The 26,521-nt window shown below is 42.2% G+C and overlaps 2 protein-coding genes across 9 annotated transcripts in view; one reads left to right on the forward strand and one right to left on the reverse strand.

The window, feature by feature from the left end:
• The window catches only part of mcf2l2 (MCF.2 cell line derived transforming sequence-like 2), a 135,817-nt gene that overhangs the window by 72,779 nt on the left and 36,517 nt on the right, over nt 1–26,521 (forward strand). For all 8 annotated transcript variants that reach the window (XM_082956871.1, XM_082956876.1, XM_082956875.1 and 5 more), the window contains exons 16-17: nt 13,486–13,552; nt 13,933–14,048. In XM_082956871.1, coding sequence (XP_082812997.1) covers nt 13,486–13,552; nt 13,933–14,048 — 183 coding nt within the window. The remainder of the gene's footprint in view (nt 1–13,485; nt 13,553–13,932; nt 14,049–26,521) is intronic.
• On the reverse strand, nt 4,748–12,278 carry b3gnt5a (UDP-GlcNAc:betaGal beta-1,3-N-acetylglucosaminyltransferase 5a). The gene is given in 4 exon segments (XM_074112227.2): nt 4,748–6,517; nt 6,520–6,617; nt 6,619–7,712; nt 12,035–12,278. Coding segments are annotated over 3 exon segments (1,113 nt in total). The 5' UTR covers nt 7,416–7,712; nt 12,035–12,278; the 3' UTR covers nt 4,748–6,299.

The following is a 26,521-nucleotide window of genomic DNA, read 5'->3' on the forward strand; positions in this document are numbered from 1 at the left end:
CAGAATCCATGTAACTTATTATGTGATTTGTTAAGCCAAAAACTAATTTAGGCTTGCCTAAACAAAAGAGCTGAATACTTATGCAACGACTATATTTTAGTTATCTAATTTTTATTAATCTTAATATTTGTTTTGGACTTTTTCTTCCACTTTGACATTACAGAGTATTTTGAGTTCTTTGTTGACAAGAAATGACCATTAAATTAAAGCTCCTACTTTTAAAAATCCACCTTTCCAGAAACAAGTCTCTCACCGTTGCCGCTTGCTATAGACCACCTTCTGCCCCCAGCTGTGCCCTGGACACCATATGTGAATTGATTGCCCCCCATCTTTCTTCAGAGCTCGTGCTGTTAGGTGACCTAAACTGGCACATGCTTAACACCCCGGCCATCCTACAATCTAAACTTGATGCCCTCAATCTCACACAAATGATCAATGAACCTACCAGGTACAACCCCAAATCCTTAACCACGGGCACCCTCATAGATATCATCCTAACCAACCTGACCTCCAAATTCACCTCTACTGTCTTCAGCCAGGATCTAAGTGATCACTGCCTCATTGCCTGCGTCCGTAACGGGTCTGCGGTCAAACAACCACCCCTCATCACTGTCAAGCGCTCCCGAAAACACTTCAGCGAGCAGGCCTTTCTAATCAACCTGGCCCGGGTATCCTGGAAGGACATTGACCTCATTCTGTCAGTTGAGTATGCCTGGTTATTCTTTAAAAGTGCTTTCCTCACCATCTTAAATAAGCATGCCCCATTCAAAAACAATTTAACCAGGAACAGATATAGCCCCTGGTTCACTCTAGACCTGACTGCCCTTGACCAGCACAAAAACATCCTGTGGCGTACTGCATTAGCATCGAATAGCCCCCGCGATATGAAACTTTTCAAGGAAGTTAGGAACCATATACACAGGTAGTTAGGAAAGCAAAGGCTAGATTTTTCAAGCAGAAATTTGCATCCTGTAGCACAAACTCCAAAAAGTTCTGGGACACTGTAAAGTCCATGGAGAATAAGAGCACCTCCTCCCAGCTGCCCACTGCACTGAGGCTAGGAAACACTGTCACCACCGATAAATCCGCGATAATTGAGAATAAGCATTTCCCCGGTCAACAGCCCTGCACCCCCCACAGCAACTTGCCCAAGCCTACCCCATTTCTCCTTCACCCAAATTCAGATAGCTGATGTTCTGAAAGAGCGGCAAAATCTGGACCCCTACTTGTCAGCAGGGCTAGACAATCTGGGCCCTCTCTTTCTAAAATTATCAGCCGAAATTGTTGCAACCCCTATTACTAGCCTGTTGAACCTCTCTTTCGTATCGTCTGAGATCCCCAAAGATTGGAAAGCAGCTGCGGTCATCTCCCTCTTCAAAGGAGGAGACACTCTAGACCCAAACTGCTACAGACCTATATCTATCCTACCCTGCCTTTCTAAGGTCTTCGAAAGCCAATGTTAACAAACAGATCAGCGACCATTTCGAATCCCACCGTACCTTCTCCGCTATGCAATCTGGTTTCCGAGCTGGTCATGGGTGCACCTCAGCCACGCTCAAGGTCCTAAACGATATCATAACCGCCATCGATAAGAGACATTACTGTGCAGCTGTGTTTATCAACCTGGCCAAGGCTTTCAACTCTGTCAATCACCACATTCTTATCGGCAGACTCAACAGCCTTGGTTTCTCAAATGACTGCTTCGCCTGGTTCACCAACTACTTCTCAGACAGAGTTCAGTTTGTCAAATCGAAGGACCTGTTGTCCGGACCTCTGGCAGTCTCTATGGGGGTACCACAGGGTTCAAACCTTGGGCCGACTCTTTTCTCTGTATACATCAATGATGTCGCTCTTGCTGCTGGTGACTCTCTGATCCACCTCTACGCAGACGACACCATTCTGTATACTTCTGGCCCTTCTTTGGACACTGTGTTAACAAACCTCCAGACTAGCTTCAATCCCATACAACTCTCCTTCCGTGGCCTCCAACTGCTCTTAAATACAAGTAAAACGAAATGCATGCTCTTCAACCGATCGCTACCCACACCTGCCCGCCCGCCCAGCATCACTACTCTGGACGGTTCTGACTTAGAATATGTGGACAACTGCAAATACCTAGGTGTCTGGTTAGACTGTAAACTCTCCTTCCAGACTCACATTAAGCATCTCCAATCCAAAATGAAATCTAGAATTGGCTTCCTATTTCGCATCAAAGCATCCTTCACTCATGCTGCCAAACATACCCTTGTAAAACTGACCATCCTACCGATCCTTGACTTTGGCGATGTCATTTACAAAATAGCCTTCAACACTCTACTCAGCAAATTGGATGCAGTCTATCACAGTGCCATCCGTTTTGTCACCAAAGCCCCATATACTACCCACCATTGCGACCTGTAGGCTCTCGTTGGCTGGCCCTCGCTTCATATTCGTCGCCAAACCCACTGGCTCCAAGTCATCGATAAGTCTTTGCTAGGTAAAGCCCTGCCTTCTCTCAGCTTACTGGTCACCATAGCAGCACCCACCCATAGCACGCACTCCAGCAGGTATATTTCACTAGTCACCCCCAAAGCCAAGTCCTCCTTCGGCCGCCTTTCCTTCCAGTTCTCTGCTGCCAATGACTGGAACGAACTGCAAAAATCACTGAAGCTGGAGACTCATATCTCCCTCACTAACTTTAAGCATCAGCTGTCAGAGCAGCTCATAGATTTCTGCACCTGTACAGTACATAGCCCATCTGTAATTAGCCCATCCAACTACCTCACCCCCATACTGTTATCTATTTTATTTATTTTGCTCCTTTGCACCCCAGTATCTCTACTTGTACACTCATCTTCTGCACATCTATCACTCCAGTGTTTAATTGCTATATTGTAATTATTTCGCCACTATGGCCTATTTATTGCAATACCTCCGTTATCCTACCTCATTTGCACACACTGTATATAGACTTTTTCTATTGTATTATTGACTGTATGTTTTGTTTATTCCATGTGTAACTCTGTGTTGTTGTTTATGCTGCACTGCTTTGCTTTATCTTGGCCAGGTCGCAGTTGTAAATGAGAACTTGTTCTCAACTAGCCTACCTGGTTAAATAAAGGTGAAAAAAAAGTATATCAATATTAATCCCACTTTGTAACACAATGCAGTGTGAAGGAATCCAGGGGGTATGAATACTTTTGCAAGTTACTGTATACTTATTGTGCACTTGATCACTCACAAGCAGAGTTACATAAAATAAATTCTTAAACTTAAATACAACTCCAAGTGTATTTTGAATGAAATACAATTAACATTTTTAAAATTGAAGTACAGTTTTAATGAGTGTGTTTAAGTTTAATGATAGTGAACATAGTATACTTAAATATTGAAAAACAATTCATTTAAAGTACACTTTTAATAAGCATATTGAAAGTTGATGATAGTGTATTTATAGTATACTAAAAGACTGAAAAAACTATGAATTTAAAATACACTTTTAATAAGTGTATTGAAGTGTAATGATAGCATATTTATAATATATTAAGACTGAAAAAACAATGAATATAAAGTACACATTTAATCAAAATGTTGAAGTGTAATGATAGTATATTTTTAGTACACTTAAGATATACTAGAAAATTACATCTCATATTTGAAGTACTGTGTATTATTAGATTTGTTTTGTATATTTAAGTATACTTGCTATATATTTAAATATACTTTTTTTTTTAGCTTGGGTAGGCTCACCCACTTGGGAGCCAGGCCCATCCACTGGGGAGCCAGGCCCAGCCAATCAAAATGAGTTTTTCCCCACAAAAGGGCTTTAATACAGACATAAATACTCTTCAGTTTCATCATCTGTCCTGGTGGGTGGTCTCAGACGATCCCACAGGTAAAGAAGCCGGATGTGTAGTTCCTGGGCTGGCGTGGTTACATGCCAAATTCTCTAAAATAACGTTGGAGGCGGCATATGGTAGAGAAATTAACATTAAATTCTCAAACAGTTGCACGCTCCCGCAAAACTTGAGACATCTGTGGCATTGTGTTGTAAGATAAAACGGCATATTTTAGAGTGCTGTTTTATTGTCCCCAGCACAAGGTGTAATGATCATGTGTAATGATCATGCTGTTTAATCAACTTCTTGATATGCCACATGTCAGGTGGATGGATTATTTTGGCTAAGGAGAAATGCTCTCTAACAGAGATGTAAACAAATTTGTGCACAAAATTTGAGAGAAATAAGATTTTTTGTGCATATAGAATATGTCGGGGATCTTTTATTTCAGCTCATGGGACCAACACTTTACATATTGCGTTTTTGTTCAGTATAGTAAGGGGGCAATGGATTAAAGAACTGTTATAAATTACAAGAACCACATAGCCAGGGATCGTAGAAATCAGATTGAAACATGACCCTCATGTCAAAATCATCATTAAGCTCTGCTGGATGTAAGGTACCCAGTGTATGAATCCAAAAAAGTTCCCTTTGGCACAGCTTTTTCCTCCTATGGGTGAAAGTCAATTTCCTCAACCATTAGCTTGTTTTAAGGCACTTTGAGAGAGGTCACAGACAGAAAGTGACAATTGAAAGGAGAGTTTAGGAGAGCATAGCACACACAGTACAGCTGTCTGAAGAGAGGATTTGTAGAGATGAAGAGAGACTTAAGGCAGAGCCTCCCAGCTGACTGTTAGCACCAGGTGACCACACACCTGCTTGTGGAATGTCTCCTGCTCTAATTTCAGCCTGCACAATGCCTCCTGATATGGAACATACTCATCATTTTATTCAGAATTTTGAAAACATTATTTGCCACGTCTTTACTGTAACTGTTAGGGGTTTGTTAGGTTGTACGGATGCAATAGGCAGTACAATCTGTGACTCATCTGACACAGGAAGTGAATGACATTTGCATTCCCCTCTTCTGATAAGCACAGTTATCAATGTAGGTCATGTCTCTTTGAAACATACAACAGCTACTGTACATACTGTATGTCACCTGATATCATAAAATGTCCCGTAACAGTTCTGGGTATTTTTGCATAAGGGGGCTTTTTTGTACACAATAGATTTTAAAAACACATGAATAGCAACATCCTGGTTGATTTTGATTTCCCATCACTGGCAGTATCTCTTAAAGCATAAAGTAGTACCGGATAAAACTGCAAGTGTCACATCCTGACCATAGAAAGCTGTTATTTTCCATGGCAGAGTAGGTCAGGGTGTGACAGGTTTTTTTTCTAGTTTAGATTTTCTATGTGTTATGTTCTAGTTTTGTATTTCTATGTTGGGCTTTGTTTGGGATGATCTCCAATTAGAGGCAGCTGGTCATCGTTGTCTCTAATTGGAGATCATACTTAAGTAGGTGGTTTTCCCACCTGGGTTTGTGGGAGATTGATTTCTGAGTAAGTGTATGTTGTAACTCTTCGTCATGGTTTGGGCATTCAGTTTATTTGTATGTATTGCGTAGTTTCACAGTTTAATAAAGAAAATGTGGAATGATACACACGCTGCGCTTTGGTCCGCTCCTTCATCGTACGACAACCGTGACAGCAAGAAGTAAATTAATTCCATGTAAGGTTGAGAGAGAGTTTTTCCATCCCACAGTGGATTTTGTCACATTCTGCATTTTTCATTCAACCACAATGGAGAACCACTGTTTATTTGCCCTAAGTCCCTGAGGCATGGTACTGTAGGCTAGGGCCCCTAGAGATCCATACTGAATCCAAATCTAGCTTCACTCCTCCCTCTGGTGCCCATGAATTCCTGTCTGCAGTGTCACTAAATACTGCATGTTGCCTTTTTGGGGGACCCAGACAAAGATGGGAGAGATGGGGGAGCAGAGTTCATATGGAATGATTTGGTGAGCAGGATGTGGTTAGAAGCAGATTGTTTTGGGAAATGCCAGTGTCTGCTCCTGGTTTGCAGCCTGACATTTTAGGAGAAGTGAAACAGGGGAATGGGGGAAGAAATGGAGTTAGCTCTATAGAGAGAAGAGGGATTATAAAATGTGTATGATACAGATAATGAGCAATGGTAAACTGAATTAAAAACAGTCTGCCAGCAACATTTTATTTGAAGTATTTTTCACTTTTGACTTATTGACTGCAGCCAAGAACATTAGCTCTGTAACGTCTGTTTACATCACACAATTAGCTAAACCACAAAGTACAACTGCAGTATCCATCAAGCCAAGGCAGGTGTGGTGAATATATGGTCAAGAACATGGCTTTGGTCTTTATTTTGAAAATGATACCTGCAGACACTGAAATATAAATGAAAAGACTGCAGTGACATTCTGTGCAGCCTAACAGTACACTATGAAAAGGCTGCCTTGCATGGGTAGGTATTTAAATAGTAAGGTTTACAGAGGAGCATGATTTTCACTGCTCTGCAGTACAGCTTTCCCACCTGGCCAGAGGAAATGTCATGAATCTGTGGATCCGTAGCTGCCTTCCACAGGTACCAGACGTCTGCCACATGTCCGTGAGAGGTGATCATCTTATCATAGATGCAGGGGTGATAGGGGGCCTTCATTCCACTGAAAAGTAAACATGTTCCTGGGGAGACACCCCCATGGCGTTGGCACAGATGCCCATGAACATGTCGTCAATGTACAGCGAGGCATTGAGGAACAGTTGTCTGGTAGATTTTGGCAGCCACGTCCCTTGAGACTACGTACCCTGCCCCCGCGGTGTAGTCTGGGTAGGAGGGCCACTGGTACATCTCATAAGGCACGTGGTACTTGCTGTCCTTCTGGCGGATAGGGGGGGCTCCCCTGTGCATGTGGCCCAACCAGAGGTCCCGGGCCCCCTGCTGGATCAGGCCCTGCAGGTAGTGCACCAGGTTGGGCATGTGGACAAAGATGTCATCGTCGGCTGACATGAGGAAGCGTGCTTTGCTGCAGTAGGTGTGTCTCCAGCGGAACTGCAGCAGCAGTTTGATGGTGAAGTTGTGAAAGGTGTCCACAAAGTCCTGCTGGACCAGGTCCCCATAGACCTGGTCCTCCCCCAGCAGCCCTCTCTGCACATTGCCCCTCTGCTGGGGGTTGGAGTAGACCCCCAGGGCAAACACCACCCTCATGGTGGCCCCCAGCTCCCTTTGGATGTAGTTCTCATTCCCCCAGGTGGCCCGGATGGCCTGCCTCCTCTCCAGGTTCTCTGGGGAAGATTTGACAAACAGCAGCAGCAGCACTTCATTGCTGTTACACTTGTCATGGTGGTTGATGAGGTACAGGAAGTTGCTCAGGCTTTCCGACTTCTGCTGGCTGATGCCAAAGCTCTTGTTGATGAAGTCATAGCTGTTGACCAAGGAGCGGTTCTCCACATGGTAGTCCAGCTGCTCCTAGCACACCATCAACACAGACAGGACAAAGTCTGTCGTCACCAGCTGCACACATTGACATCTTCTGATCCTTCTGAAATTCATAAACATTCTGCGATCCTTCCTGCCCTCACGCCGTCCTTTTCACGCCGTCTTTTTGACAGGTCCAATAGCCTTTGAGAGGCTTCTACTTTCAAAATTATTCCAAATGATTTGGGAGTGCATGAGTTCCACCATATTGACCCAACTGGAGACATGGGCTCCTTTGAGAAATGTTGGTATTTCGTTCAATTTCATCTCCTCCGCTCTCTACTGTGACTGTATTGTTGAGAATTATGTCTCGAGTCATCACTATTTTGCTACCAGTGTCCACACTGTCCAGTCAAAGAGCGACCCACATCATAAGATCTGAAAAGAGAAGGACAAAAATATGAACAATTGGCTAAACCTGTGATTGGACTTTTGAAGTTATTCCAATTGTGCTAAAGTGCGAACTCTGCCGGGCTACTTAAATCAATTGCGCCCGTCTATTCTGTACCAACTGGAGCGAGACTAGTTACCACAGCCACAAAGTCAATATTGTCTATTTTCTATAAATTCATGAAAAAATTTTTTGCTTTTAGGTCCTAATTTAAGGTTAGGAGTGTGGTTAATGTTAGGTTTAAAATCACATTTTAATAAGATAAATTGTTCAAATAGGCAGGGTTTATGACTTTGTGGCAGTGGTAACGAGTGCCTTCCACAGGCACTCGTCATTCTCGTGGAGACAGGCTAAATTGAACACTTTTTGCCTTTTGCTTATTTATGAAAAGATTGATTGAGTTAGATTAATACTATTGTATAGCTGTGGTCTTTTCTTAGTTATACTGAACAAAAATATAAACACAACATGTAAAGTGTTGGTTTCATGAGCTGAAATAAAAGATCCCAGAAATGTTCCATATTCACAAAAAGCTTATTGTGTGCACATTTGTTTACATCCCTGTTAGTGGCGGCAGGTAGCCTAGTGGTTAGAGCGTTGGGCCAGTAACCGAAAGGTTGCTAGATCGAATCCCCAAGATAATCCATCCACCTGACAGGTGTGGTATATCAAGACGCTGATTAAACAGCATGATCATTACACAGGTGTACTTTGTGCTGGGGACAATAAAAGGCCACTCTAAAATGTACAGTTTTGTCACACAACACCACAGATGTCTCAAGTTTTGATGGAGCGTGAAATTGTCATGCTGACAGCAGGAATGTCCACCAGAGCTGTTCCAGATAATTTAATGTTATTTTCTCTACCATAAACCGCCTCCAACGTGGTTTTAGAGAATTTGACAGTACATCCAACCGGCCTCACAACCGCAGACCACGTGTTACCACGCCAGCCCAGGACCTCCACATCTGGCTTCTTCACCTGCGGGATGGTCTGAGACCAGCCACCTGGACAGCTGATCAAACCGAGGAGTATTTATATCTGTAATAAAGCCCTTTTGTGGGTAAAAACTCATTCTGATTACTGGGCCTCACTTCCCACTGGGTGGGTCTTCCCAGACCCACCAATGGCTGCTCCCCTGCCCAGTCATGTGAAATCCATAGATTAGATTTACAGTGGCAAAAGAAAGTATGTGAATCCTTTGGAATGACCTGAATTTCTGCATAAATTGGTCATACAATTTGATCTGGTCTTGGTCTAAGTCACAACAATAGACAATGTGCTTAAACAAATAACACACAAATTATTGTATTTTTCTTGTCTATATTGAATACATAATTTAAACATTCACAGTGTAAGTTGGAAAAAGTATGTGAACCCATAGGCTAATGACTTCTCCAAAAACACTCACAAAATTTGAGTTTGCTGTTCACAAGAAGCATTGCCTGATGTGAACCATGCCTCGAACAAAAGAGAGATCCGAAGACCTAAGATTAAGAATTGTTGACTTGCGTAAAGCTGGAAAGGGTTACAAAAGTATCTCTAAAAGCCTTGATGTTCATCAGTCCACGGTAAGATGAATTGTCTATAAATTTAGAAAGTTCAGCACCTTTGCTACTCTCCCTAGGAGTGGCCATCCTGCAAAGATGACTGCAAGGGCCATAATGCTCAATGAGGTTAAGAAGAATCCTACAGTGTCAGCTGAAGACTTACAGAAATCTCTGGAACATGCTAACATCTCTATTGACAAGTATACAATACGTAAAACACTAAACAAGAATAGTGTTCATGAGAGGACACCACGGAAGAAACATCTGAAGTTCGCAAAAGAGTACCTGGATGTACCACAGCACAACTGCCAAAATATTCTGTGGATAGGGTTCACATACTTTTTCTTGCCACTGTTTAATTTAGCTGATTTCCTTATATGAACTGTAACTCACTAAAATCGTTATGTTGCATTAATATTTTTGTTCAGTATAGATTTCCTCAACTCCTGCGTCCTCTCTCCTCTGTCCTCTCTAGCCTCCTTTTTGAAAACAGTCAAAGGTAATCGAGGAGAGGTGGCAAGGAGACGTAAAGTGGACGTAAAATGTATGAAATGACTCATTCTCCAATCGCGTGTCATCAGGCAAATTACATTTACAGGCTGGAATCCCAAAATAAATGTATAAAGTGATCAAAACAAATATAGCTAGTTGTGCAATACATTCAATAGATAAAATGATAAGTAGCTTTTCTTCTTCGAGAAAACAATAGCTGATTCAAAGGGGGTGTGGCAGATTTAAAGTCTTTCACGAAGGGAAACACTTGTGCTTCCTCGCCAGAAGGAGGCTATCGAGGAGAGGGGACCGTCTTCCGTTTGCCTACTAATGAATTGACACACTCCACTGTTTCCGGGTCACAGAGGAGAGAGAACGGAGGACAGACAATGGACTTTTGCCCAAACGAGGAAAATCCTTGTAACTATGTTTCTAGGACATACTGGTCGTAAACAATGCAACAGAGTGGCGGAATTTAAATGTTATAATTGCAGGGTTAAATGTAACACTGGGCGCTTTCGAGCAGATCACTTTTGCCAAGAAGTTGACCATCGTTGGTCACCACCTTTGAAAGTGTGTTGAATTATGGGGATAGAAATTGTCCGACTTTGTCCAAAAAATTGTTCAAAAGAATCGTGATCAAAGGTCATGAAATTTTGACTGCAAGTTTCTGTAATTGCTCTTCACCAACTTCATCCTGTAGCCATCACCTGCATTGTGGGAGGCTCTATTATCAACCAATCATTAGGGTGTTTTTGTTTGACCCACGCAAATGTGACCAAAGACATCCCTGAAACAGGAACCAACTTTGCCACAATCCATGTATACAGTGGATATGTGCAAATAAATGTGATTTTTGATGCTTTCTCTCACCAATTGATTGTACAATGTACATACGAATGTAGAGTTTGAGCATGTGATATTGGGGTTGGAGACACGTTTAATTCAACATTATAAAGAAAAACTTTTACAAACAATGGAAACGTTGCACTGAGCCTTGCTGTTGAAAACCACATCAGTGTCCCACTTTTGGCTGTCGCAGATGCACTTCCCCCGACTTCACTCCTTGGCTTTCGTTTAACAGTCGCCTTACCACTCAAAAAAGCCCACCTTCAATGGTAAAAATGAGGGGTAATTGAAAAATGTTATGATTTTAAAGGGATATATGGATGAAAATACACATAATTGACAAAAAAAGCTATATTGTATGCTCAAAAAAAGACTAAAATGTTATACTAATGAAATTGCTCAAAGAAAGAGATTTTGTTTGTTTTACTCAAAAAGGTAGGGGTCAAAATGATTGACATCCCTAAAGATTCTTATGAATAAAGTAGTCAAAAGTTTAGTATTTGTCCCATATTCCTAGTGCGCAATGACAACATCAAGATTGTGACTTTACTAACTTCTAGGATGCATTTGCAGTTCATTTTGGTTGTGTTTCAGATTATTTTGTGCCTATTATTACGGATAATACTGAATGAATCGTGAATAATGATGATTGAGAAAGTTACAGAGGGTCAAAAATCATACCTCCAAGACATGCTAACCTTCCTTGTTATTGGTAATGGTGAGAGATTAGCAAGTCTTGGGGCTATGATCTTTGACCCTCTGTAACTGTCTCACTCATCATGATTGGCGATTCATTCAGGATTATCTGTAATCATGGTAGCATCCACATTCATGTAGAAGTGTTTAGAAACATATAGTCTATTCTTATTTATAATAAAAGTTACTCAAATAACACAATCCATGAATTTCTGTTGGGCACAAAGTAATCTGAAACACAACCAAAACTAACTGCAAATGCATCCAACATATTTGTATTCACAATGTGATGTAAGCTTGATGTGCTGAAAGGCCTCTACCCAAGACAAATTGGAGCTACTAGCCTCTATAGATAAGAACACTTAAACAGAGCTCTTATTTGTATTAGCAGATGTTTTATCATATCTACCAATGATCTCTAAAATGACCTAATTTTTATATCATTGTTGAGTATAATTGTATTTTTTATTCTGTTAGATTTCCTGTGTCTATTGTTTAAAACCTACCAAGAGAGGTTAGGTTCCAATTCCATGAAAGGGGATTGGCCTCTCCCCCCCTCTCTCCCTCCTCATCCCAGCGATGATTCTACCGTTAGTGGACATCTCCCCACAGGCTAACTGTAAAAGCAGTGTGAACTCTTGCTTTGAGCACCCTAAGGTATTATAAACAGTCTTTCAGCTAGAGCATAAAACCCCCACACCTCCCTCTCCCTGATCACTTACCAGCCTGTGAGTTCCATCCACCTGTTTCTGGGAAAAGTACAGAAAAGTACTCTCCCCTGCCCCTCCTTTCCAGTAGATGAGCACTATCCCCCTCTTTCACTCTCTTTTTCTCTTTCCTGTCTGTGTGTAGGGAACAACAGCGTAATTGTGTAGTAACTCCAGGGTTCAGGGCTGCTGCCTGAGCTGCTCTGTCTCTGTCTCTCCATCTGTGTGACTGTGAGAGAGTGAGAGCAGAGTGGAACTGGTGGGGGAGGAAACTGCTGGGCTAGAGGGGGAAAGCCCAGCCCCTTTACTTCCCCTGCCTACCTCAACTTAGTCAGTCTATGATTTCTCTAAGTTATTATCAAATCAGTGAGGCCAACCAGCAGGAGTGAAGCTGGATTCTATGCCAGAGCTTGGAATTTGTCATCTGAATTGCATCCGGTACTACATACTCTTCATAATAAAAGTAATTCAGTCTTCCCGAGGGTCACATTTGGAAAGGGATTGTAGCCATACAAAGTCAGATATGCACAGGACAAACTGGCATTGGCAATGTGTTCTTTTAGTACATGACATATATACATTCTTTGTTTTATATAGTTAAAGCATTGCTTTTTGGTTGGAGGGTGATATTATCTTCTTGGCACGCAGAGGGCTGTAGACATCTCAGCTCTTTTATGCACTAATACATTTAGCTAGTGTAAACAACTTGAGGTAGAACGACCAAGTAACTATCATTAATGTAAACACTGTCCACTAGGGCATTCAAGAAAAATTGTCTTACTAAGGAGCACCAATAACAGGCTAGGCACATGACTTCATGGAATGTTTTTGTCCCCCAGGGGTTCAATGAAGGCATCTCTGTCCATGATATTTATTCACACGATGCTGCCTTCCCACATCCAAAAATGGATATGCAAATATCCTAATGTATTGGGAATTCGGAAGGCAGTCACATATGATATGACAGATGCCTGCCTCTGTGAGAATGGCGGGTGCCTTTGAAGAGCTTTATTGACCTATAAAATGTGCCCATACATCAAACAGCACTCAGTGTCTCGATGGGCTCGTGATGGCACATAAAAATCAAGACCTCAGAACTCATGTGCACATTAAAGGGGCCATTAAAGTCTGGAAATGTTAGCTTTGCTCAAGCTCCTTGGTTTTATTACAACCTCCTCTGTTAGGCCTTGTTTTCCCCCCAATGTACCTCATGTCTGGGGTGCTGTGCTTCTATATCTAGCAGAGCCTCTTTTGGGTTTGTTTGATGACCGTGTTTTCCACCTTCGACTGAGTGCACACCCACCTCCTGATGAGGATGATTATTTGGTTGGAGAACTTTGACAAAGCATTTAGGATATGAGTGGCAATTGGAGTCTCCATTCTGGCTTTTATTAATCTATCTGCACTAACAAATACCACTAAAGGGCTTCTCTGTAATTGACGGATACTGTATTTTTCCTCCCTAGACACATCATGAATGAGCTGATTGAAACTGAGAGGCTGTACGTCGAGGAGCTGCAGAGCATCATGGAGGTGCGTTTGTTACTTTAAATGGCTCTCTCGTGACTGTGAAACGTTGTGAATTAGTGGCAATAATGTTAGAGACAGTAGAGAAAGCTCTCCTTTCTCTGCTAACTGCACCTAGGGAACATAAAACCTGACATTGCAAATGTTGCATCAGGTCTGGCCATTTCAGAATATTGTATGAACTTTTGTTGGACTTAAAATGTGCTTGCTTTGTCGATTTAGATGAGCCATTAGGCTACTCAAACTGTCACTGATTTATGTTCATGTAATGTTCATTCAAATGTTAGGTGTAAAGCCATGTGAAGGACTGGGTTTTATTGGGTTCACATTATCACAGAGGCATCATAGTTTTACTTAATGGCTTTGAATGTAATTTTCCTGTCCAGGGGTATGCTGCCGAGCTGGACAACACAGAGCTTTCCCCCCTCATCCCTACAGCACTGGAGAACAAGAAAGATGTGCTTTTTGGCAATCTCCCAGAAATATATGAATTTCACAACAGGTAAGCAAATTTCCTCTGTCTCTTTCTGAATTGCATTTCCATATCCAGCGAGTAGACAAATGTGCCTGTGACATCAAAAGAAAAAGGATTGGCATGGTCCCTATCCCTGCTGCAAAATGATAACAATCCTGAGGGAACCATCTTCCTCTCCCTAGTCTCCCATTGCTAACAACTGCCATGCTTCCATTGGCTGTAGGCACTCACATGGAACAAGTGGTTTGTGCAGTTTATTCCCCCCTTTTTTTCACTGGTCAGCTCTCAATAGAACACCTTGTACAGGTATGTTAACTATGTAGGATCCTACTCCTGATGACTCGTTTTTAAAATCATATGAGCAAAAAATATTTTGCTTTATCTGGGACGCTAAACCAGACAAAATAAAACGTGCCTATCTAAACTCAGCAAAAAAAGAAACGTCCCTTTTTCAGGACCCTGTCTTTCAAAGATAATTCGTAAAAATCCAAAACTTCACAGATCTTCATTGTAAAGGGTTTAAACACTGTTTCCCATGCTTGTTCAATGAACCATAATTAATGAACATGCACCTGTGGAATGTTCGTTTAGATACTAACAGCTTACAGACGGTAGGCAATTAAGGTCACAGTTATGAAAACGTAGGACACTAAAGAGGCCTTTCTACTGACTCTGCAATGTCCGTAATGTGAGACGCCTAAGACAGCGCTACAGGGAGACCGGATGGACTGCTGATCGTCCTCGCAGTGGCAGACCACGTATAACAACACCTGCACAGGATCGCTACATCCGAACATCACACCTGCGGGACAGGTAGAGTGAGGGAAAAAAGTATTTGATCCCCTGCTGATTTTGTACGTTTGCCCACTGACAAATAAATAATCAGTCTATAATTTTAATGGTAGGTCTATTTGAACAGTGAGAGACAGAATAACACCAAAAAAATCCAGAAAAACGCATGTCAAAAATGTTATAAATTGATTTGCATTTTAATGAGGGAAATAAGTATTTGACCCCTCTGCAAAACATGACTTAATACTTGGTGGCAAAACCCTTGTTGGCAATCACAGAGGTCAGACGTTTCTTGTAGTTGGCCACCAGGTTTGCACACATCTCAGGAGGGATTTTGTCCCACTCCTCTTTGCAGATCTTCTCCAAGTCATTAAGGTTTCGAGGCTGACGTTTGGCAACTTGAACCTTCAGCTCCCTCCACAGATTTTCTATGGGATTAAGGTCTGGAGACTGGCTAGGCCACTCCAGGACCTTAATGTGCTTCTTCTTGAGCCACTCCTTTGTTGCCTTGGCCGTGTGTTTTGGGTCATTGTCATGCTGGAATACACATCCACGACCCATTTTCAATGCCCTGGCTGAGGGAAGGAGGTTCTCACCCAAGATTTGACGGTACATGGCCACGTCCATCGTCCCTTTGATGCGGTGAAGTTGTCCTGTCCCCTGAGCAGAAAAACACCCCCAAAGCATAATGTTTCCACCTCCATGTTTGACGGTGGGGTTGATTTTTTTGGGGTCATATGCAGCATTCCTCCTCCTCCAAACACGGCGAGTTGAGATGATGCCAAAGAGCTCCATTTTGGTCTCATCTGACCACAACACTTTCACCCAGTTGTCCTCTGAATCATTCAGATGTTCATTGGCAAACTTCAGATGGGCATGTATATGTGCTTTCTTGAGCAGGGGGACCTTGTGGGCGCTGCAGGATTTCAGTCCTTCACGGCGTAGTGTGTTACCAATTGTTTTCTTGGTGACTATGGTCCCAGCTGCCTTGAGATCAATGACAAGATCCTCCTGTGTAGTTCTGGGCTGATTCCTCACCGTTCTCATGATCATTGCAACTCCACGAGATGAGATCTTGCATGGAGCCCCAGGCCGAGGGAGATTGACAGTTCTTTTGTGTTTCTTCCATTTGCGAATAATCACACCAACTGTTGTCACCTTCTCACCAAGCTGCTTGGCGATGGTCTTGTAGCCCATTCCAGCCTTGTGTTGGTCTACAATCTTGTCCCTGACATCCTTGGAGAACTCTTTGGTTTTGGCCATGGTGGAGAGTTTGGAATCGGATTGACTGATTGCTTCTGTGGACAGGTGTCTTTTATACAGGTAACGAGCTGAGGGAAGGAGGCACAGTGCTCCTAATCTCAGCTCGTTACCTGTATAAAAGACACCTGGGAGTCAAAAGTCTTTCTGATTGAGAGGGGGCCAAATACTTATTTCCCTCATTAAAATGCAAATCAATTTATAACATTTTTGACATGCGTTTTTCTGGATTTTTTTGTTGTTATTCTGTCTCTCACTGTTCAAATAAATCTACCATTAAAATTATAGACTGATAATTTCTTTGTCAGTGGGCAAACGTACAAAATCAGCATGGGATCAAATACTTTTTTCCCTCACTGTACAGGATGGCAACAACAACTGCCCGAGTTACACTAGAAATGCACAGTCCTTCCATCAGTGCTCAGACTATCCGCAATAGGCTGAGAAAGGCTGGACTTCAGGCTTGTAGGCCTGTTGTAAGGCAGGTCCTCACCAGACATCACCAGCAACAATGTCGCCTATGGGCACAAACCCACCGTCGCTGGACCAGGCAGGACTGGCAAAAAGTGCTCTTCACTGACGAGTCACAGTTTTGTCTCACCAGGGGTGATGGTCGGATTCGCGTTTATCGCCTGTACTCTGGAGCGGGATGAGGTGGAGGGTCCGTCATGGTCTGGGGCGGTGTGTCACAGCATCATCGGACTGAGCTTGTTGTCATTGTAGGCAATCGCAACGCTGTTCGTTACAGGGAAGAAATCCTCCTCCCTCATGTGGTACCCTTCCTGCAGGCTCATCCTGCCATGACCCTCCAGCATGACAATGCCACCAGCCATACTGCTCGTTCTGTGGTGATTTCCTGCAAGACAGGAATGTCAGTGTTCTGCTATGGCCAGCGACGAGCCCGGATCTCAATCCCATTGAGCATGTCTGGGACCTGTTGGATCGGAGGGTGAGGGCTAAGGCCATTCCCCCCAGAAATGTCCGGGAACTTGCAGGTGCCTTGGAAGAGTGGGGTAACATCTCACAGCAAGAACTGGCAAATCTGGTGCAGTCTATGAGGAGGTGGCCACACCAGTTACTGACTGTTACTTTTGATTTTGAACCCCCCCTTTGTTCAGGGACACATTATTCAATTTCTGTTAGTCACATGTCTGTGGAACTTGTTCAGTTTGTCTCAGTTGTTGGATCTATCCTCTCAGTTGTTGAATCTAACATATTACACATGTTAAGTTTGCTGAAAATAAACGCAGTTGACAGTGAGAGGACGTTTTATATTTTTTGCTGAGTTTCTATAATGAAAATTAATTGGGTGGGTTGAGATGATTAAATATAAAAGCACTAAACCTCTCTCCATTGTTTAAACATGGCCTTTTTGCCTTTGTGCAGATTGCCATGTCACATTATCAATTAATTGAAAATTATACTTTTTTCAAAGTATCTCTCTTTTTCAAACAAGCATTGCAGAGCTGGCTTCAATTTAATCCCCCTGAAAGAAGAACAAATATTATGGCTGAACTCAAATGTGCTGGTTGATAAAATACCTGTATTTATGGGAAAGATGTTTGAAAATTGTATTTTGTTCTTAAATTATATTGTAAATTGGAATGGTAGATGTATGTCCTTCATAGAGTTATCAGAATTGTACAGGAAGGTCTGCTCAATCCAAGAGTACAACCAATTGATTACAGCATTACCTCAAAAATGGAGGAGGCAGGTGGCAGCGGGAGGAGGTAGGGAACTGGTCTGTCTGCCCAATATAAAGGATCAAAACTGGCAGAGGAATAAAAATAGCATAAATAGGAAGGTTTACCAGTTTAATTTGAGGACCAGGATGTTGTCAACTGTGCCATACAGATTGCAAAATAGTTGGGAAGAGATTTTTGATGTACCGATTCCATGGTACGGGTGTATGAGTTGATATATAAAACAACGCAAGATTCAAGACTTTGTGCTTTTCAGCTAAAATTATTATATAGAATTCTTGACAAGAACAAAATGTTGAATATTTGGGGCATAAAATCATCGAAGCTCTACAGATTTTGTTGTGAGGATACAGAATCAATAGACCATTTATTTTGGTATTGCCCTCAGGTAGCCTGTTTCTGGTCTCAGGTTCAGGAATGGCTGAAAATGCATAGCATTGATCTAAAATTGACCCTATGTCAACGGTGGGTGTAGCTGGTGCATGGAAGTCAGGCGCAGGAGAGCAGAGATGAGTGGATAAAGCACTTTACTGAGGCAATTATTAGAACAGAACGCAACCGAGTCACAAAAACAAATGCCCAAAGAACATGTGATGCAGCACAAAGTACAACACAAAGTACCGGCTGCCACAAAGCACTGGTACAAAACAAAATCCAGCGCAAACCAGCCGGAAGCGTGCCAACCTAGACAATAAACAATACCCCACACAGACATGGAGGGAACAGAGGGCTAAATACACATAGTAATTAAGAGGAGATGTAAACCAGGTGTGCAGGAAAACAAGACAAAACAAATGGAAAATGAAAGGTGGAGCGACGACGGTTAGAAGACCGGTGACGTCGACCGCCAAACGCCGCCCGAACAAGGAGAGGGACCAACTTCGGCGGAAGTCATGACACCCTAGAAATACTACTGTTAGGAGATCTGGAGAGACCGGGTCAGTCAATTACTAATACTCTTTGTAAAAGTATTTATCGTCAACTCGTCAATCTGTGTATTCTATTTGATTAGATAGATTGAAATTGTTTCGTTAAACATCACAGCATAGTTGAAAGACGTGTTGCGTAGAATCCCGAAGTGGGTGGCCAGCAGAGATCGATGGGATGGGGTGAGGGTTGGGATGTGGAATTGGAGACAAGTGGGAGTGGAGTTGCTGTGCGGGAGATAGAATGATGGTCAAAGATAAAAGTAAAAAAAAAAGAGGTCAAAATAAAACATAATAAAAGGTACGTTTGAATGACACTGAGGGGGAGTGTTTTTACAACTAATGCCGGTTTGCCTGAGGCTGAGCCGTGCAGGTGTTTGTACACATGCATATATACACACACTCTCATTCAAATAAACACATACAAGAACACACACAGACATGTAATAGTGCCAGACATGCACACAAACATATACAGTTGGCATTGCTGTTATGATTTTAGTTGTCCTTGATGTCCTTTGTTTACATTTATTATAAAAAAAATTAGCATTGTTTTCTTCTGTCTTTTTTTCTCTTTAGTTCATTCTCTTGGTTGTTGGTGCACTGAGGGGTTCTTGGGGGTGGGGAAAGGAATTAATTTAATTTATTTTTATTCTTGGGGGGGGGGGGGGACTGTGGGAGGGGTCTCGAATGGTTGAGGGACAGCTATTGGCGAACGGTGGGGGGGATCTTGGAGGGTTCATGTTTTTTGGCCTGGTGGGAGATCTGTCAACGTGCCTTTGAGCATGGCATTGACCCTGGATGCTTCTGTGTGTCGCTCTGAATGGGAGTCTGTTGGATGACTGGTATGATGTAGTTGTTGAGCAGCTTCACTGCAAGTATATTATATGTTTCGGATATTCAATAACAATAAAAAAATATATATTTTTAAACTATGTAGGATCCATTTGACATGCCTCATCACCAGAGCAAGAAGTAGGAAATAAACAAACAAACCCTGTGTTGTGATTGGCTGAGAGAGCTCCATTGACAGTGGGCTCTGTATTGTCTTGGGGTCTTTGTGTTTTACGTGTGACGCCTAATGTAATTGACACCCATTTTCTTTAAGGCCCTGTATGAGCCTGTCTACCCTGTGATCACTCACTCTCAGGTTGGGTTGAGCTACAGCGAGAGCCAAGGGACAAACAAAAGGTTCCACAGGGACCCATAGAGCTCCACGCCACATGGGCATGCGATATACAAAAAAATCAAATCAAAGTTTATTGAATGTAGACAGTTTTGCAGTTGTTATTGCAGGTGCAGCGAAATGCTTATATTTCTAGCTCCAACAATGCAGCAATATCTAGCAATACAATAACAATACACACATATATCAGCTTGAAAATCTATGGCAATACTTGAAAATGGCTGTGTAGCAATGATCAACAACCAACTCGACAGAGCTTGAAGAATTTGTTAAAGAATAATGTGCAAATATTGTACAATCCAGGTGTGCAAAGAATTACTCAGAAAGACTCAAAGCTGTAATCGCTGTCTGTTGTGTATTGATATTCTAGTTTTGTCCCTTTTAGGGCACATGTAACCCCCCCTTGCTTACCTACGTTGAAATGCTTGAAATGTTCTTCTTGTGAAACGCATTAAACAATGCCCACGTTAATTTCTACTCACGTCTCATGTCCTGTCCTTATATTAGTTGTAAGTAATACAGTGTGCTATACAACACTGTCAAAGGGGATTTTAACATGTATTGACTCAGGGGTAAGAAATACTTATGTAAATTAGATATGTCTGTATTTCATGTTCAATAAATTTGCAAACCTTTCTAAAAACAATATTTCACTTTGTCATAGTGGGGTATTGTGTGTAGATGCGTGAGAACAATAATTTTTTAATTCGGGCTATTCAAAATTCAAAAGGCACTCACACATCTGAGCTATCTTTGTTGCAGGTGTATGATAATAGTTTAATAAAATTAGAAAAATTCAGGCTCTAATACAATAAAATGTGGAATAAGTCAAGGAGTATGCATACTTTCTGAAGGTACTGTACATATGAAGTGGGTAAAACGGTATGTAAACATTATTAAAGTGACCAGTGTTCAATGACTCTACAGTATGTACATAGAGCAGCAGTCTCTATGGTGCAGGGTAGAGTACCGGGTGGTTGCTGGCTAGTGATGACTGTTGAGGACAGACGTTCCGCTAGCGGAACGCCTAGCCAATATCCAATGGAACAGCGTGGCGCGAAATACAAAAACCTCAAAAATCCAATCATTTCAATTTCTCAAACATACGACTATTTTACACCATTTTAAAGATACACTTCTCCTTAATCCAACCAAATTGTCCGATTTCAAAAAGGCTTTACAGCGAAAGCAAAACATTAGATTATGTTAGGAGAGTACATAGACCAAAATAACCACACAGCCATTTTCCAAGCAAGCATATATGTCAATAAAACCCAAAACATAGCTAAATGAAGCACTAACCTTTGACGATCTTCATCAGATGACACTCCTAGGACATTATGTTATACAATACATGTATGTTTTGTTCAATCAAGTTCATATTTATATCCAAAAACAGCTTTTTACATTGGCGCGTGATGTTCAGAAAATGTATTCCCACCAAAAACTTCCGGTGAATTTACAAAAATACTCATCATAAACGTTGACAAAATACATAACAATTATTTTAAGAATTATAGATACAGAACTCCTTTATGCAATCGCTGTGTCAGATTTTAAAATAGCTTTAAGGAGAAAGCACATTTTTCAATATTCTGAGTACATAGCTCGCCATCACGGCGAGCTATTCAGACACCCGCCAAGTTCGGGGCAACCTAAACTCAGAATTAGTATTAGAAATATGCTCTTACCTTTGCTGATCTTCGTCAGAATGCACTCCCAGGACTGCTACTTCCACAAGAAATGTTGTTTTTGTTCGAAATAATCCATAGTTATGTCCAAATACCTCCGTTTTGTTCGTGCGTTCAGGTCACTATCCAAAGGGTAACGCACGTATTTTTAACGTAAAATTGCGATAATATTCCAACCGGACAATAGTGTATTCATTCAAGGAGAAAAATAAAAAACAGCATGCTCGCGGGAACGCGCATATCCAATCCCTTTGTTGCCAGGCAGACCACTCAGTAACTGAGCTCCTATACTCTGCCCAGAGACAGGAGAAGGCCCAAACCACTTTCTGAAGGCTTTAGACAGCCAATGGAAGCCTTAGAAAGTGCAACGTAACAGCACAGATACTGTAGTTTCGAAAGGGACTAGAAAGAAGAACTACAATTCTCAGATCCTCCACTTCCTGGTCAACTTTTTCTCAGGTTTTTGCCTGCCATATGAGTTCTGTTATACTCACAGACACCATTCAAACAGTTTTAGAAACTTCAGAGTGTTTTCTATCCAAATCTACTAATAATATGCATATTCTCATTTCTGGGCAAGAGTAGTAACCAGTTTAAATTGGGTACGTTTTTTCATCCGGCCGTGAAAATACTGCCCCCTATCCATATCAGGTTAACAGTCTGACGGTCTGGAGATAGAAGCTGTTTATCAAGAATTTGTTCTTAACTGACTTGCCTAGTTAAATAAAGGTGAAATAAAATTTTAATAAAATCTGTCTCTCAGTTCCAGCTTTGCTGCACCTGTACGGCCTCCACCATTTTGATGGTAGCAGGGTGAACAGGCCAAGACTCGTGTGGCTGAGGTCCTTGATGGTTTTCTTGGCCTTCCTGTGACACCAGGTGCTGTAGATATCCTGGAGGGCAAGCACTGTGCTCTCATGATGTGTTGGGCTGCCCGTAGCCTTTTTGAGAACCAGACTTCCGTAAACGGGAAGCCTGTGGCACAAAGTCAGCTAAAAATGGGTGGGAACCAGGTATAACTCAGTGATGCCTCGCAACATGTCAAACCAATCAAATGCCTTGCTTTGGCGGAGCATCAAAGGTGCTCACTAGATTAGTGTCGTAAGTGCAACAGTGTGTGAGGATGTTCATGAAATTGCAGATTAAAACCCCATCAAAATATGTTGATATATGTCCTGTTTGTGGTGAACCGTACGACTGTAACAGGAAAAAACATAACCTTTTGCAAGGTAAATCGTCTTTATTGCGACCGGACTACACACTGGCTTTAGTATAGATAATGCGACCTGTCACACTGAGTGGTGGGTTTTCAAAAGCAGTAAATTATGTGGCTCCTGTCGCAATCTTCTACTCATATGAAGAAGTGCCAATGATGTGGAAAGAATGGTCTATTTTGTGACGGAAAGAGCAAGTTCTATAGTTAGCCGCAGCACATCTTTTCGATCTGTCTCGACCCTCAGAAGTACCAAAAGAGTGTCTGCTCAGGAAAATACGAACAGTCCGGCGAGACAAGGCCTATTCAGGGACCCAGCCCCAGCGACAGATGACCAGCCGCCAGATATGGGAATTCAACTGCTACAAGCACCGGTTTTTGGTGCATCATCGGCTCTGACAAGAACAAAAGTGATCACTGCGTACTTAAGTGCTCTACCTTCTAACAACATTCAGTAGCTATCTACAGATAACTTTTGTCAATGCAACAGGCCATGCAGCTACAGGTGTACTTTTGTTTGATTGATTGTTTTTTATCCCAGTATTAATCATTACCCTCTTCGTAGACTTATCATATAGGTTGAAAGCAGTGTTGCACAGGTCCTACAGGCTCACATTTGTAGGCTACATTGAATAATATAGTCAGTTGGTCATAGTGACAGTTGTAGCCTAGATCATTTCTACATTGTTTGTATTTTTCCTTGACAATTAAGTAACTGATAAAGCCCATTTTATGTGGCACCAAAGTTTATCATTGCAAATGTGTTGCATAATGCATGTCAGTCTCAGATGTTAAAACCTTATTTTACTTTTATTAAATGTCACTGTTTCAACTCATTATGGTACAAAGTCACGGATATGTAGATGTCCTTTGGAAATAATTGGTATTTGTCTTCAAGGTTATCGGCACAGAGAAATACCAAAGTATTTGATGTAAGAACTGTGAATACCATGTGCGCCTCACAAAAGACCTCATCCAATATCAAGGGGCCCAAGAATTTGTGCTCCAAGATGGCATATCAGTCAGACGTCCTTTGTCCTCGTCTTGTCGTGTCCCGTGTATTATACATATTTACATATTTTCTTCGCATATCTTTTTATATATTTTTTTTTCTAAAAACTCAACATCTAAACACTCTCCTGCAACACGCCTCACCAATAAAAAAAAAGTATTATTCACCTCAAATCTGAAATCCACAACAGAAGCTAGCCAGAAGCTAGCGTTAGTATTCATCTAACCACGGTTGGCGGTCATCAGCTATCCCTTAGTTCGAATAGCTATCGCCAGTTTTGTACAACGTGACTCAGACCAGAGCATACCGAACCTATTTTTCTCTCCATATCCCCGGATTTCTATCGCAAGCTCTGGACATTTACACCTGGATCTTGCAAGCTGCTATCCGAGTGACTATTGGCTAACGTCGGTCCCGGAGCTAACATCAATTATTCCGGAGCTAGCCAGCTGAAGAGTTCCATCAGCCACTCCTGGGCTACAATCACCTATCTGGACCCGTTTTACTGCTGATGCGGAGCCCCACCGGGCCTCACGACTGGACTACCGACATTATCTGCCCGAGGGAGTTATCCAACAGGCCCCTCCGTCGCGACGTAACCTGAACGCCCATCTGCGGCCCGCTAATCGTTAGCTGTCTTATCGGTTGCTATCTGAATAGCCTTCCCCATTTCTCCTTCTCCCAAATCCAGTCAGCTGATGTTCTGAAAGAGCTGCAAAATCTGGACCCCTACAAATCAGCCGGGCTAGACAATCTGGACCCTTTCTTTTTAAAATGATCTGCCGAAATTGTTGCAACTCCTATTACTAGCCTGTTCAACCTCTTTTTCGTATCGTCTGAGATTCCCAAAGATTGGAAAGCAGCTGCGGTCATCCCCCTCTTCAAAGGGGGTGACACTCTTGACCCAAACTGCAACAGACCTAAATCTATCCTACACTGCCTTTCTAAGGTCTTCGAAAGCCAAGTCAACAAACAGATTACCGACCATTTCGAATCCCACCGCACCTTCTCCGCTATGCAATCTGGTTTCAGAGCTGGTCATGGGTGCACCTCAGCCACGCTCAAGGTCCTAAACGATATCGTAACCGCCATCAATAAGAAACAATACTGTGCTACCGTATTCATTGACCTGGCCAAGGCTTTCGACTCTGTCAATCACCACATTCTCATCGGCAGACTCAATAGCCTTGGTTTCTCAAATGTTTGCCTCACCTGGTTCACCAACTACTTCTCTGATAGAGTTCAGTGTGTCAAATTGGAGGGCCTGTTGTCCGGGCTTCTGGCAGTCTCTATGGGGGTGCCACAGGGTTCTGTTCTTGGGCCAACTCTTTTCTCTGTATTCATCAATGATGTCGGTCTTGCTGCTGGTGAGTCTCTGATCCTCCTCTACGCAGACGACACCATTCTGTATACTTCTGGCCCTTCTTTGGACACTGTGTTAACAACCCTCCAGACGAGCTTCAATGCCATACAACTCTCATTCCGTGGCCTCCAACTGCTCTTAAATACGTAAGTAAAACTAAATGCATGCTAAATAGCCTCCAATACCCTACTCAATAAACTGGATGCAGTCTATCACAGTGCCATCCATTTTATCACCAAAGCCCCATATGCTACCCACCACTGCGACCTGTACGCTCTCGTTGGCTGGCCCTCGCTTCATACTCGTCGCCAAACCCACTGGCTCCAGGTCATCTACAAGACCCTGCTAGGTAAAGTTCCCCCTTATCTCCGCTCACTGGTCACCATAGCAGCACCCACCTGTAGCACGCGCTCCAGCAGGTATATCTCTCTGGTCACCCCCAAAGCCAATTCTTCCTTTGGCTGTCTCTCCTTCCAGTTCTCTGCTGCCAATGACTGGAATGAACTATACAAATCTCTGAAAGTGGAAACACTTATCTCCCTCACTAGCTTTAAGCACCAGCTGTCAGATCAGCTCACAGATCACTGCACCTGTACATAGCCCATCTATAATTTAGCCCAAACAACTACCTTCTCCCTACTGTATTTATTTATTTATTTAGTTCCTTTGCACCCCATTATTTCTATTTCTACTTTGCACTTTCTTCCACTACAAATCTACCATTCCAGTGTTTTACTTGGTATATTGTATTTACTTTGCCACCATGGCCTTTTTTTGCCTTTACCTCCCTTATCTCACCTCATTTGCTCACATTGTATATAGACTTATTTTTCTACTGTATTATTGACTGTATGTTTGTTTTACTCCATGTGTAACTCTGTGTTGTTGTATGTGTCGAACTGCTTTGCTTTATCTTGGCCAGGTCGCAATTGTAAATGAGAACTTGTTCTTAACTTGCCTACCTGGTTAAATAAAGATGAAATAAAAATAAAATAAAAATGTCCAGTTTGATATTGCACAGTAAGTCAGCAAGACCATTTGAGGCCACCTCTTGCAACGATTTGCTAAAGACAGTGAGCTGAAGCAAGAGTCTGGAAAGCACTCTATCATCTCGCAAGTGTGCTTCTTGATCAGAAGGTGTTTGCTTTGACAACTAGCAGGTTCTACCCAAGTTCCAGAACTTCCAAATAAGCCTGTTGCAAAAATTGGACTATGAGGAACTACTGTTGTGTATCAGCAACCACAAACTGAACTTAAACCGTGAGAAGAACAAACTGTCTGCTCATTTGGTATGCAGACTGAGGTCACAAACAGTTGATTTCAGCTGTAGTGCTGAGATCCTAGAATGGAAATG

Source organism: Salmo salar, chromosome 10 (assembly GCF_965601325.2).
Source record: "Salmo salar chromosome 10, fSalSal1, whole genome shotgun sequence".
Classification (NCBI taxonomy): domain Eukaryota; kingdom Metazoa; phylum Chordata; class Actinopteri; order Salmoniformes; family Salmonidae; genus Salmo; species Salmo salar.